The 13,029-nt window shown below is 43.2% G+C and overlaps 1 protein-coding gene across 1 annotated transcript in view; it reads right to left on the minus strand.

Annotated features, from left to right (window-relative positions):
• Nucleotides 1-13,029, minus strand: part of COL18A1 (collagen type XVIII alpha 1 chain) — a 123,792-nt gene that overhangs the window by 70,024 nt on the left and 40,739 nt on the right. The window contains 2 exon segments of the mRNA XM_060261233.1: nucleotides 1,316-1,375; nucleotides 4,495-4,578. Of these exon segments, the coding sequence (XP_060117216.1) occupies nucleotides 1,316-1,375; nucleotides 4,495-4,578 (144 nt within the window).

The following is a 13,029-nucleotide window of genomic DNA, read 5'->3' on the forward strand; positions in this document are numbered from 1 at the left end:
TATGTATGGGTTGGAACCCAGCTTCAAACTAGTAGCTGGCAGGAAGGAGGGGGCTGGGGATTCAGCTATCAAGCTCATCCAACAATGATTTGCCATCTCACATCTTGTTAGAATGTCGCACCTAAAGGGACAGAGAGAGGGACAGCCAAACTGCTAGAAAGTAATATCTTCCTGGGGGGCGAGGAGTAGGCACTTCCAGTAGACTCAGAGAAGAAGCTCTCTTCCATCTTATTTTTATCTTACTGCTTTTGAGCAAGGAAGCTTTAGCCATGCAGGACCAAGTCTGTACCAAGGGGCTCCATTTTGTCCCAGTGGCAAGGAACAGTGGGGAGAGCGTGGAAGGCCTTTTTTTCCTGAAGCTCACTATAGTACCTGCATTTCTGGGACTTTTTTGTATATACTGCCTTTGTTACTTTTGTAACAGGACAGCCAGTTTGGTGTAGTGGTTAAGTGCTTAGACTCTTATCTGGGAGCACCGGGTTTGATTCCCCACTCCTCCACCTGCAGCTGCTGGAATGGCCTTGGGTTAGCCATAGTTTTTGCAGAGCTGTCCTTGAAAAGGCAGCTTCTAGGAGAGCTCTCTCAGCCCCACCCACCTCACAGGGTGTCTGTTGTGGGGGGAGAAGATATAGGAGATTGTAAGCTGCTCTGAGTCTCTGATTCAGAGAGAAGGGCGGGCTATAAATCTGCAGTCTTCTTCTACTTCTTTGTAATTATATTTCAAATGTTCGATTGAATAAAAGCCAATCTGATCTGGCTGCAGGCTGCTGTTTTATAATAATAATGTTGTTTGCATTTTAATTGGCCTGTACACGTTGTGTGAATAAGTATACTTTTGTAAGCTGCTCTGGACTCACTATGTGGGGAGATGTGATTTATACATCTTTTAATAAACCTAATCAAACTAAATTCAAATAAAGCAAAAAGAAAAGAAGGAGATGCTGAATCACTTTGAAAAGAAACTTGCGAATTCTTTTACAGTTTCTGTAGCACACTTTCAGCATTGTAAGTACTGTATTGTTCTCATTCTATTTTCACAACCTCTGATGCAAAGCAAGTTAAACTGATAGCCTCGAATTGGGAATTCTAAGCTTGACACTTACACCCAAAACCCTCTCTTTGATCGATTTCACTAAACACTGCCACAACACACAGTACCAGATGCAGTTTCTACCTAGAAAAGGGCAGACAAGATGGGCAGCTGTTCATCAGCAGGGAGGGAAAATACCTATCAGTTCTCATCTCATCTGCTACTATTAATCACTTGCATTTCCTTGTTGGAAGCAATGCACATGACTCACACACATGGACACACCTTTTCCTTGACTGATGGCTGTGGCTTTTCTTCAGCTCCACTTCCACCATCTCCAGACATCTAAAAATATTAAAAAGAAAGGAGGCAGATAAGAAGGTCAAGAGAGTGATGGCTGCTTGCACTAATTAGATTAACACATTTTGTTTGGTCAGCTGTTTTCCAGCAAACAAACTGCAGGATATACAGTATGTCACAGAAGTGAGTACACGCCCTCACATTTTGTAAATATTTAAGTATATCTTTTCATTCTTCACTGAAGAAATGACACTTGGCTACAATGTAAAGTAGTGAGTCTACAGCTTGTATAACAGTGTAAGTGTGCTGTCCCCTCAAAATTACGCAACACACAGCCATTAATGTCTAAACTGCTGGCAACAAAAGTGAGTACACCCCTAAGTGATAATGTCCAAATGGGGCCCAAAGTGTCAATATTTTGTGTGGTCACCATTATTTTCTAGCACTGCCTTAACCCTCTTGGGCATAGAGTTCACCAGAGCTTCACAGGTTGCCACTGGAGTTCTCTTCCACTCCTCCATGATGACATCACGTAGCTGGTGGATGTTAGAGACCTTGCGCACCTCCACCTTCCCTTTCAGGACGCCCCACAGATGCTCAATAGGGTTTAGGTCTGGAGACATGCTTGGCCAGTCCATCACCTTTACCCTCAGCTTCTTTAGCAAGGCAGTGGTCGTTTTGGAGGTGTGTTTGGGGTCATTATCATGTTGGAATACTGCCCTGCAGCCCAGTCTCTGAAGGGAGGGGATCATGCTCTGCTTCAGTATGTCACAGTACATGTTGGCATTCATGGTTCCCTCAATGAACTGTAGCTCCCCCGTGCTGGCAGCACTGATGCAGCCCCAGACCATAACATTCCCACCAGCATGCTTGACTGTAGCCAAGAAACACTTGTCTTTATACTCCTCACCTGGTTGCCGCCACACACGCTTGACATCATCTGAACCAAATAAGTTTATCTTGGTCTCATTGGTTCCAGAAATCCATGTCCTTAGTCTGCTTGTCTGCAGCAAACCATTTGCGGGCTTTCTTGTGCATCATCTTTAGAAGAGGCTTCCTTCTGGGATGATAGCCCTGCAGACCAATTTGGTGCAGCGTGCGGGTATGGTCTGAGCACTGACAGGCTGACCCCCTCACCCCTTCAACCTCTGTAGCAATGTCATAGTCTGGGGCTGCATGAGTGCTGCCAGCACTGGGGAGCTACAGTTCATTGAGGGAACCATGAGAAGTAGGTGGCTGCCTGGGATGCCACCTTACCACAGGGTCAATGGCTGGGCACCCCCGTCCCTGCTCATGCCGACCTGAACATGCAGCTTGGCCTGTCCCTTGCCCAGCCCTCTCCCACTTCACAAGAGTGTGGGAGAGGTGTGGTGGTGGAGGGCTTGGGCAGCAGCCTGCCTTCCTTGGGCAGTGGGGCCTTGGTGGACCAAGCCAGGCCTGTGCCCCAACACAGCACACTTTGGCCCGCCTGCAGCCCGGAGGGAGATGGGAGGGGCCACCGAGCCAAGCTGCCCAGCTCAGGCACACCTGACCAGCAGTGGGGGCAGTGGGCGCAGCTGGTTGGCCAAGGGGCTGAGCATTCACACAATGTGCGCAGCCCGATGACATCGCTTCCAGGAGGCAGGGGCACGGGGTTCGGCCTGAGGCACCAGAACCCCTAGAGCCAGGCCTGTCCTGGGTAGAAGTTATTATTCACAGCAATTTTGTATTAGAACATTCAATGATTTTTGAGGATGCATATATATTTGTGAACTATCTACCCATCTCTTGGAGGCTAACCACTGGTCAATGAAAATGGACACTCTTTGCCCTTGCTACAGCTAAAAAAACTCATATTATAATACTGGAAAGATAAATGCCCACTTCTGGTAAATCAATGGATTGAGGACCTTAGAATTCTAACAGTGTTGGAATGTGTGGCATACAGATGACAACTGCATATGCACTTATTTTAAAAAATATTTGGAAACATTTTGTACAAACTTATGAGTAGATCTGCCAACACTGTTATAATTTTGTAGGGATGGGTACGAACCAGCTCACAAGCCAAAATCTGGCACATATTTGGGCCGATTCACACCCAAACTGATGTTCAGGGAAGGTGCCTTCCCCAAACATTGACTGAACTTTTGTCCAGTTCGGCTGCTTGGGCCATTTAAACCTAACTGCTGAGCAGCACTAGTCTGCTGTGAGCCATCTCACTGGTTGGTTTCTCAACACATCTTTGGGATTGCATAATTATGCACAAAGCTGTGGTTAACTTAGGCATGCCAACCAACACCCATCCCGCTGTTAGGTTGAAATGGCTGTGAGCAATCTGACTGGTCGGTTTCATTTTCCCCTGCTTTGAAATGGGAGGGAAGGGGGGCTGACCTGTGAAATGTCTGACAGGGTGCACCCATCCTGGTGTTAGGTTTAAATGGTTACCAGTCATCAAACCCATTGGTTTCACCCCCCACCCACCCCCGTTTTGAAGCCAGGCAATCTTCCCCTTTCTTCCAACCACGGTGAGTCATGGCTGGGAGAAAGGGGAAACCAAACTCAACAAACAGGTCCAATTTGGGTGGGGGTCTTTTGGCTTGGTTTGGGGTTCAATTTGGGAGCTCCCCCGCAACTCCAAATAAAATTGTTTAGGTCCATAGCCCATTGTTAATATTTTTGCTTCTACTTTATGTTTATCTTTCTTTTTAAAAAGTTATTTAGTTGCTGAATTTTGAGTTTTTCCCCTTTTTCTTTTTTATGGGTTTTTATTTTAGCTGGAAAGAATTTTTTTTAGAATTAAAAATGTGTTCCACAAAGCTACAGTATGGGAAAATACCAACTTAACATCAAAGGGCAAAGTTTAATGGTAAAGTATTTTACATACATACAATCTCAGGTTTATTCTTCAGCATCTCAAGTAGAAAGAGATGGACAACTGGTTTGACATCTTACAATAGCTTACTAATGGGGCAAGTGATTTTTTTTTTCTTGGTGCTGGGGGGGGAGCAACAGTGGGAGGTCTTCTAGTGTCCTGGCTCCACTGATGGGCCTCCTGACAGCACCTGGGGCTTTTTGGCCACTGTGTGACACAGAGTGTTGGACTGGATGGGCCATTGACCTGATCCAACATGGCTTCTCTTATGTTCTCTTAATGTTTGTATGCTCAAAACCTGCATACTCACCATATCAGAATCATCCTCCTCTTCCTCACACTGGATGTCAGCTGCCCGAGGATCTCCTTTCACTTTCAATTCTGCAATTACACCCTACAAAGCCAGAATCATGCACAAGGTTAGTCTTCAGCCTCCATAATGCTGAAAGTTCCATTCCTAAACTGCAAGGAATACAGCCCTTTGAATAAAGCCTCAGCTGTATCTAACAACTAATCACATTTCCCATTTGATTTTTAAGCCAAGATTCATTTCCCAAACAGATGATCTGACTCATGTATTCATTGGCAGACACATTCTTCAGAGAATCCTCCTGGCAGCATCGATTTTATCATACTTAATTTTTTTTAAAGCCTGTAATCTGGAATTGAAGACAACACACCTGCAATGATCAAAACTTTAGCATTTAGTGTGAAAATTCAGATTGATCTCCCAGGAGAAGAAAAAGAAGCCATGGACACCAGCTTCCCCACCAGCCCCACCACCAGGTCCCCTCATCTGATGAAGTGTGCTTAGAGAGCACATGAAAGCTTACATTCTGAATAAAACTTTGTTGGTCTTAAAGGTGCCAATTGACTTCAGCTTAATGTGCCTAGAGGTTTCAATAGAATCGATAGGGAGAGTAAATGTCAATGGACTAAGATAGGGAGACTAAAATGTCAATGATTGAAATTAGTTTGAAACATCTGGATTATAAAATTATATCAATAAGGTGAAGAAGAGTTTGCTTAACCTTCACAATTGACATTCCCCTACCAGTTAGCATCTTAATGCATTTTTGTGATTTAACATCTTAAATATAGATGTGCTTTTATGCTGGTGTGTCTTAATGCTTTACCATCTGCAGTCTTCTCAGGCAGATATGCTGATATTCCATACTCAGAGAGAACATGCAATTACAACCTTGATCGCACTGAATTTATTGATTGCATACCTAAGCTATCCTAAATTTTTAAAACTTTGGCAGGAACTGTTCCCCACCCCCACCCCACCCCACACAGTAAAATTTTGTTTCTCCAACTGCTGAGACTTCTAGGTTACTAAGAAATGTAGATGAATGGGTTACATATAGATTTTTGGCTGCCAGTGTTGAAATAGGGAAACATTCTAAAACAACCCTACTGTTATGTGAGTAGCTTTCCATTAATTACTCAAACAAAAATTCTCAATGGCTGTTTGAGACCACTGGGTCAAATGAACAGTAATAGAGAAGGAAGTAAACTCAGCAGTCATTGGATAAGAGGAAAAGTCCTCTTGTGGATTAAAAACTGGTTAATTAACAGGAAACAGAGTGAGTATAAATGGACAGCTTTCACAGTGGATGTGGTAAGCAGTGGGGTATCACAGGGTTTGGTACTAAGTCTGGTGCTTTTTAATTTGTTCCTTAATGATTCAGAGTTGGGAGTAAGCAGTGAAATGGTGCAATCTGCAGACCCCCCCCCTCAAAAAAAAAAAAGACAACTTCCCCACTTGCAGCACCCGTCTCTTTTAAATAAAACAAATAAATTAGAAACCCTGTCATGGTGGAGCATAATGGAAGCAGTGGTCCTGCAGATATGTGGGCCCATGGCTAGATATGTGGGCCCATGGCTAGGCAGGGCTTAGTAGGTAATAATCTGTACCTTGAATCAAGCCCAGTTAACTATCAGATCAGTCGTTTCCATCTTAATTCATGTATGCAAACAGCCAATACTTCTAATATATATTAGATGGACTGATCATGTATCACTTATAAATCAATCCCTTACTTAGGATCATGTGACCATTTCCCAGCAAAAAGGCCTTGACACAGAACCAGAATCTCCACCACTGGCCCATCAATTATAATGACTGAAAATGGGACTTTACAGAAAATCTGAATATTCACCAGCATGTTAAGCCGTATCTTAACAACTGATGACGACCCTTCTTTAACCTGCCAGCTGTTTCCATGCCTTCCAGGTTGGAAGTCTTCTGAATTATGCATGCCTTTTCACAATTTGTATATTAAGATATACAATCTCTCCCTCTCAAATACACATGCTCACGGCTCTGGATTATAGTTTATGCAAATACACGATATTAGGAAAGGAGAAAGCTAACTTTAGAAAACAATGATTTGATTGGAACCACAAAGTCCAAAATTTAAACCTCAATTTAGATGGTCTTCAGTAAAGGTCCATAAAATAGCTTAATTCAAGAATAAGTCACACATTAACAGTTTTCCACGGGTTTAGTCTGGGTTCCTCAACCTGACTTTCAGTCAATTGGTCTGTCATGCATCAGCTGCAACTTCCCTAACGAGAACTGAATTCCTAAGTAAACCTGAGCCTGATCTGGATTACTACCACAGCATACAGAGAGAAAAGGCCCCCACACCTCTCCCAATATGAAGTTTTTCTGACCTCAAATAGCCCAGATGGTGCTGTTTGTCCTGTCAGGGGACTGTGCATGTATCCAGTCATTGCACATGCAACTCCCCAACAGGACAATAGCATCCTCCTGGGTGTGTTTCAGATTGGGAAAATCAGGGCTTTTATCTGTAGAACTCACAACTCTGCCCCTCAAGCATCCTTTCCCAAACATTCATAAGTTCCTGCCAGATAGCTACAGATATTTTTTGTATTGAGACATTGTCCTTGGAATTCTGTCATGCCTGTTTGTTCAGGAGCAGGATTTATGTATCTCACCTCATGCTCCCAGGGCAGGAGAATGGAAAAATGGAGACAGGCAGGAACATATCAGAAGCTGCAAAAATCTGCATGGCCTAATGTGAGGAAATTCAGACAAAGTCCTTGAGGGGCCAGGGTTGAGCCTAGACTGTCTGGCACCCTAGGCAAGGCTAACTTCTGGTCCTCTCCCCCCCCCCCCACTGATAACATCATTGAGTCACATGGGGGGGCACCCAATTTGGTGCCCGCAGAAGGCCGGTGCCCTAGGCTCCTTGTTCTTAGCAGAGAGCAGGTAAAAATGGGCTGGCCTTTTATAAATCAGTCTGTGGGCATTTATGCAGTAAATACACATCACATACTTCCCAAAAAGACTGACAAGACAGTTTCTGATTCACTGTATGCTCTCTCAAACATTATACAGAAATGCCTCCCATTGTTCATTGAACTGATCTTTGGGAAGAGGAGAGCTGACCCTACTGAGTGATGCAGAGGGAAGTAGATCCAGAGGAGTTAGCCATGTTAGCTTGTTGCTGCAAAATAGTGAAGAGTCCAGTAGCGCCTTTAAGACTAACAAGATTGTAGCATAAGCCTTTGAGAAACACAGCCCTCTTGGTCAGATGAACATATATGAACATATGAAGCTGCCTTATACTGAATCAGACCCTTGGTCCATCAAAGTCAGTATTGTCTTCTCAGACTGGCAGCAGCTCTCCAGGTCTCAAGCTGAGGCTTTTCACACCTATTTGCCTGGACCCTTTTTTGGAGATGCCAGGGAGGAAGTGAGAATCTGGGACACAGTTTCCAGTTGAGGGCTGCACTGAATTTTCACCTACAATATCCTTCAGAAGGAGAAAAAGGTTCTTTTTGAAAGAGGGACATTTCACCACTGCCTTTGCTTACTGCTTTTGAAGCAGGGCTGAAATAAAAAGATATTAAATAAGGTAAATTGAAAGCCATCAATTAGGCACAAGGGCAAGGAAACAAAAGGTCAAACAAAGAGATTTTAAAAGTGCTTGCTAGAAGCCTCTGTGAAATAATCCTTCTAGATTGTGAAAGTAAGGAAAGGAAAGTTAGCAGTGTGTCCAGTTTGTAGAAGCATAGGGCAGCAAAAGAGGAGGTTAATCCTTCACCCACCAAGCTCTGCCGCAGCTGCCTAAAAGAAGAACTAGAAACTTGCTGGAATAAGCATTAAAATAAGCATTGAGCAAATGTACCTTGGAAAATGTCTTGGGAGCAAGTCAAAGGTGCAAATGTGTTTTTGATGAAGGATATTGCTGCAAGAGTGTTAGCAACATCAATGCCATGTATGGAAAGACCCTCCCTGTCTCCTCCTTGTTCCTTTAGTAATATGACACTTGTAATGATGTATGGGATATGGGAGTGGTCCTTTCCTGTAATTGTGCGATTGTTTACTGGAAATGATTGTCTGTGACTATAAAACTGTAGACCTTCCTGAAATCAGGGCTCCCAGATTCGTTTAGACATGAGTCTGATCCGGGGTCTGTGTTCACGTTAAATAAACATCTGTTTCTTCCTGATTTTGCCTGTGGCCTCGTTTCTGCCTGACCACCAACGGCTAAGGTTGCTGCTACACTTTCACGTGCTATGTGCCTGCCATCTGCCTTTCCATGTTCTAAAACTTCATCACCATTTTAAACAAATAACAACATACGTTTCTTCCTGAAGCAAACCCAGCCAATCAGATTTGACTACACTATGATACCATGAAGCCAAATCACACAGAAGCCAACTTTTTTCGCTCCCCTATAAACAGAACATCCTCTCCTTGCTTCACAAACAACCACACAGACCACACTACCAAAATGAAGGAGGAAGGTGCATTTTGGAGTGGCTGGAGTGTTTTAATGAAATACATGCTCAGACAGCACTGCCTTAGTCCTAGGCCAATCCCATTTGAAATTCATACCAAAATCAAAGTCTTATTTGAAACCTGTGGACTTTCTAGCTTCCAGTGGAGTATCTGATCCTGACTAACCATTTCCACATGGATATGATTCCCTGATGTTGACATACCGTCACTACAAATGTAGCTGCATTTGCAATAGCAACACCATGTCCAGATGTGGGAGGGCATGTTTCCTTAGGCCTCCCCTTATGCCTACCATTCTGCCTCCCCCATGCCAGTGGAGGGTTTTTTTGCTTTAAAAAAACATATTTACTTTGTCACTATAGCGTCAGTATATTAAAGAGACACAGCGACTGCTGTTTTTTTTGTTTTGGTTTTTAAGGGTACCACTGCTGGTCTTCCATTGCTGTGGAAAAGTGGGAGCTGCTGGCTAGCCTACTGCTCCATCTGTGTTCTTGCTGGGGGACTTTCCACTGGCAAATGGTGAGGCAGAAGCCCCCAGTCACCAAAGCCAGGCTGGTGGAGAGACTAGTTGGCTGGCTAGCTGACCAGCACACAGTGATTTTCCCTGCCGCTCCAAGAAGGCCTCACTGTAAGACAAATGTCTCAAGACTCTGCCCCCACCCCCATACACCTATTCTTCTCTCCTCCCTTTCTGGCTTCTGTCCTTCTTGGCACTTCCTTTCTGTGTCCATTCTGCTGGGATACCACGTATTTTCTCCTTTCCCTCCCTGGGGGCTTAGGGAGTCAGGCAGAGTGCACAGGAGGAAAAGAGGGCAGAGCAGGCAAGTCCCCACATGCCTGGCCCCAGTAAACAAAGGCAAAAGGCCTTCCATTAGCAGGGGTGGGGGGAACAGCAGGCATGCGGTGAAATATAGAAAAGTTACCTATGTAGGTGGAGAGAACTGAAAAGCCATACCTCTCCATCCATACAGTGAACAAACCTGCTTCGTGTACAACCTCTCAAAGAAGAGCTATCAAAGCAGGTTTGAGAAAACCTGCTGCAAGGCTGGAGAAAACCTGCAAGGGGGCTGACTGAACAACAAGGTTGGGGGAAAGCTCCCAGAAAACTCACTGCTGTTGGGGAAGCAGGACTGAGCAAATTGTCTGTGTGGAAACAGTCCAGTTTTCCAAGTTTCCTTCCAAATCCCAGGCCTTAGAAAAGCAGGAAATGACCACTATGGATTCCCCAATTCTGCCCCCTTTAAAGTAAGGAGATGGTTTGTGTTGTTTACATAATAACATCTGCTAAATAATTCTCCTCCATTATTCTGGTCCTGACACTGATATTTGTTTGTATTCCTCAAGTTAATCCACTCATCCTTAGCATTTATTTATCCTTAACAGCTACTGTATACATCTGAAATCCAACACAATCTTTCCTGAAAGCTCAAAGGGCAAGGTAAAATAGAACATACAGTTGGGAAATGCATGTAAAATCCAGAGGTGTGGAGATGGCAATAATTGCAGATGAGACTTAAAATTTATCAAAAGAAATAAAGTTTACTAGAAAAACATCAGGAAAGGGGACATGGGATAAAAGAAATAAAACTTAGCTTACTAGCATGGCTAACTACGTCTATTCTGCTACATGGCTGCTTTTATTACTCTTTGTTAGCTGGTTTCTTCTCCCCAGAGAACTTCGGGCCAGGAAGAAGAACAATTCAGTTTGCATACAAGATCAAAGGAGTTTCACACGCAAGGTGCAAATGACCAATACAGTCTTTATATTTTTTTTCCTGGGCTTAGAAGACTCAGTACCTAATTGGATTTGTTTGTTTAAGTAAATTTCTATTCCGCCCATTCCCCATAGGGCTCAGGGCGGAGTACAACATATAATAAAACAATACAATAAAAACGTTTTATAAACAGACAACTCAACAGCACTCAGATTGCCATGACATCACATATTGCCCAGCCTGGCCATCTCACATCATGATATCTCATAGGGATGGCAGTTTTTATTCCAATTCCTAGCACAGATGACAGTGCTGGCCGGGGAGGCCAACCAGATCAGAATAGAGGCCCGCAGCCTCAGCTAAAAGCCTGGTGGAACAGCTCCATTTTACAGGCCCTACGGAAGGCTAATAAGCCAGGTAGGGCTTGGATCTCAATAGGGAGCTGATTCCACCAGGCTGGGGCCAGGACTGAAAAAGCCCTGGCCCTAGTTGAGGTGAGGAAGGCGTCTCTTGGGCCAGGGACGGCCAACAGACATTGGGAGGCCGAACGTAAGGACCTCCTGGGCATATATGGAGACAGTCCCACAGGTTTAGGCTACAATACATCATTTCCTCTTTTAGGTAAACAAACAGTTAACTCTATAATGGCTGGAATGTAAATAACTTGTATTCCAACACTACACTACTGGCCATTTTAAGAAGGGAGTAAAAAATGTAGTCTGTCTTCCAGCTTTACTAAAATTTACATCACCAGCTGAAAAGCCCAGGGTTCACAGCTCTAAAGCGACACTGGCAATATAAGCCAGACACCAAGGCTTCACCAGACACTAGGGTAACCAGCAATTAAATGCTTAAGAAGAGATTTCCAGAGGTGAAAACTAACTCCACTGGACATCTGTAACCTCTACTGATTTCTGTGCCTGGCACCTCCCACCTCAAAAGTAGTACAATTGTCTGAGCTCTTTTGCCTGCCAAAAATTAAAGGTACAATTCAAGCAAATCTATGCATATGGATGTCCCATGTTATTCAAGGGGACTTACTCCCAGAAAAGTGTCCTTAGAAAATAAAATTCTACAAAAGATAGACCATTATGGACCCTCACCAAATGCAATGGCTCCAGGCATTACAATAATACAGCCATTTCTTAAAATTAGACCAAGGTGAAAATGTTTTATAATCATTATCTGTGACCTAAGGCAGAGAAATAAATTGGTCTCATTCTAGATAGCTTGCTGCCATGGTCAGATACAATGTAATTACATTATTACTGGCTACAGACTGCATTCCAAAAAAAATTCTGAACAAGAAGATAAAGGTATATAATTGAAACATTATTCAAGGGAAGTGTACCCTTGGTATATATCAAGGTATATAATTGAAACATTATTCAAGGGAAGTTTAAGAAATGATTGTATTATTGTGATTAATAGTGTAGTTGAATTGAAGCTATTACTTGAGCCAATATTTGTTTTTATTGAATTTGTAATAAATACATGTATATTTTTGTATATTTGGTAATATTTATGCTTCAAGTTCATTCACAGAAATATTAGACCCTTATATTCAGATTTCCTTAACTTTTTTGTTTTTAGTTCTGAATGTGCTCTTCAGCACTGCTGGAGGACATGGTACTAATGACTGTGACTCAGGGCATATCACAGAACAGGTTACCCTGGGATTGCTACAATAGGAAGTGGGTCTCTAAACTAAATACTTAGGATCAGGATGCAAGTCATCCCTGCACCATCAACAATAATGCTGAACCAAAACTCCTCTTCTAGAATTAAAAGCAGCCTTAGCCATTCCTATATGAGATGCTTTGATTAGACTGAGCAGTGCCAGTGACTGTTCCTATAAGCTGACCAATGTACTTTTTGCCTAATTCCAGACTAACTAGGCACTTCGTTTGGCATGTGTCCACAGGGGAGAACTTGGCAAAGGAACTGCAATGTCAACCCTTTTATGGCTAACGCATCATTTAGAAACTTCACTTCCCCGCACCATTTTACACTCATGGTGCTTATATAGAGCTGACAGTCATTGGCCATACGTGCTGGTACATATTTGCCGCTTATGCCTGAAATAGTGTCTGTCTCTTCTGAATATGCTGTTCTGACTACTGAAACTGTTTTATGATGTTTTAATTCTGATGTTTGTTTTTACTGCTGTAAGCCGCCTTGAGCCCACTTGTGGGATAGGGTGGGGTACAAATAAAAAAATTAAATTAAATTAAATTAAACAGCTTCAAACCAAATCTTGCACTCTACATGTAGATCAGAACTGCAGTTTGCTGAATACAGCCACTGCAGGTGCAGCAAAGGATCAAGAAACAAAAAAATAAACAATCCT

The sequence above is a fragment of the Heteronotia binoei genome, chromosome 21 (assembly GCF_032191835.1).
Source record: "Heteronotia binoei isolate CCM8104 ecotype False Entrance Well chromosome 21, APGP_CSIRO_Hbin_v1, whole genome shotgun sequence".
Classification (NCBI taxonomy): domain Eukaryota; kingdom Metazoa; phylum Chordata; class Lepidosauria; order Squamata; family Gekkonidae; genus Heteronotia; species Heteronotia binoei.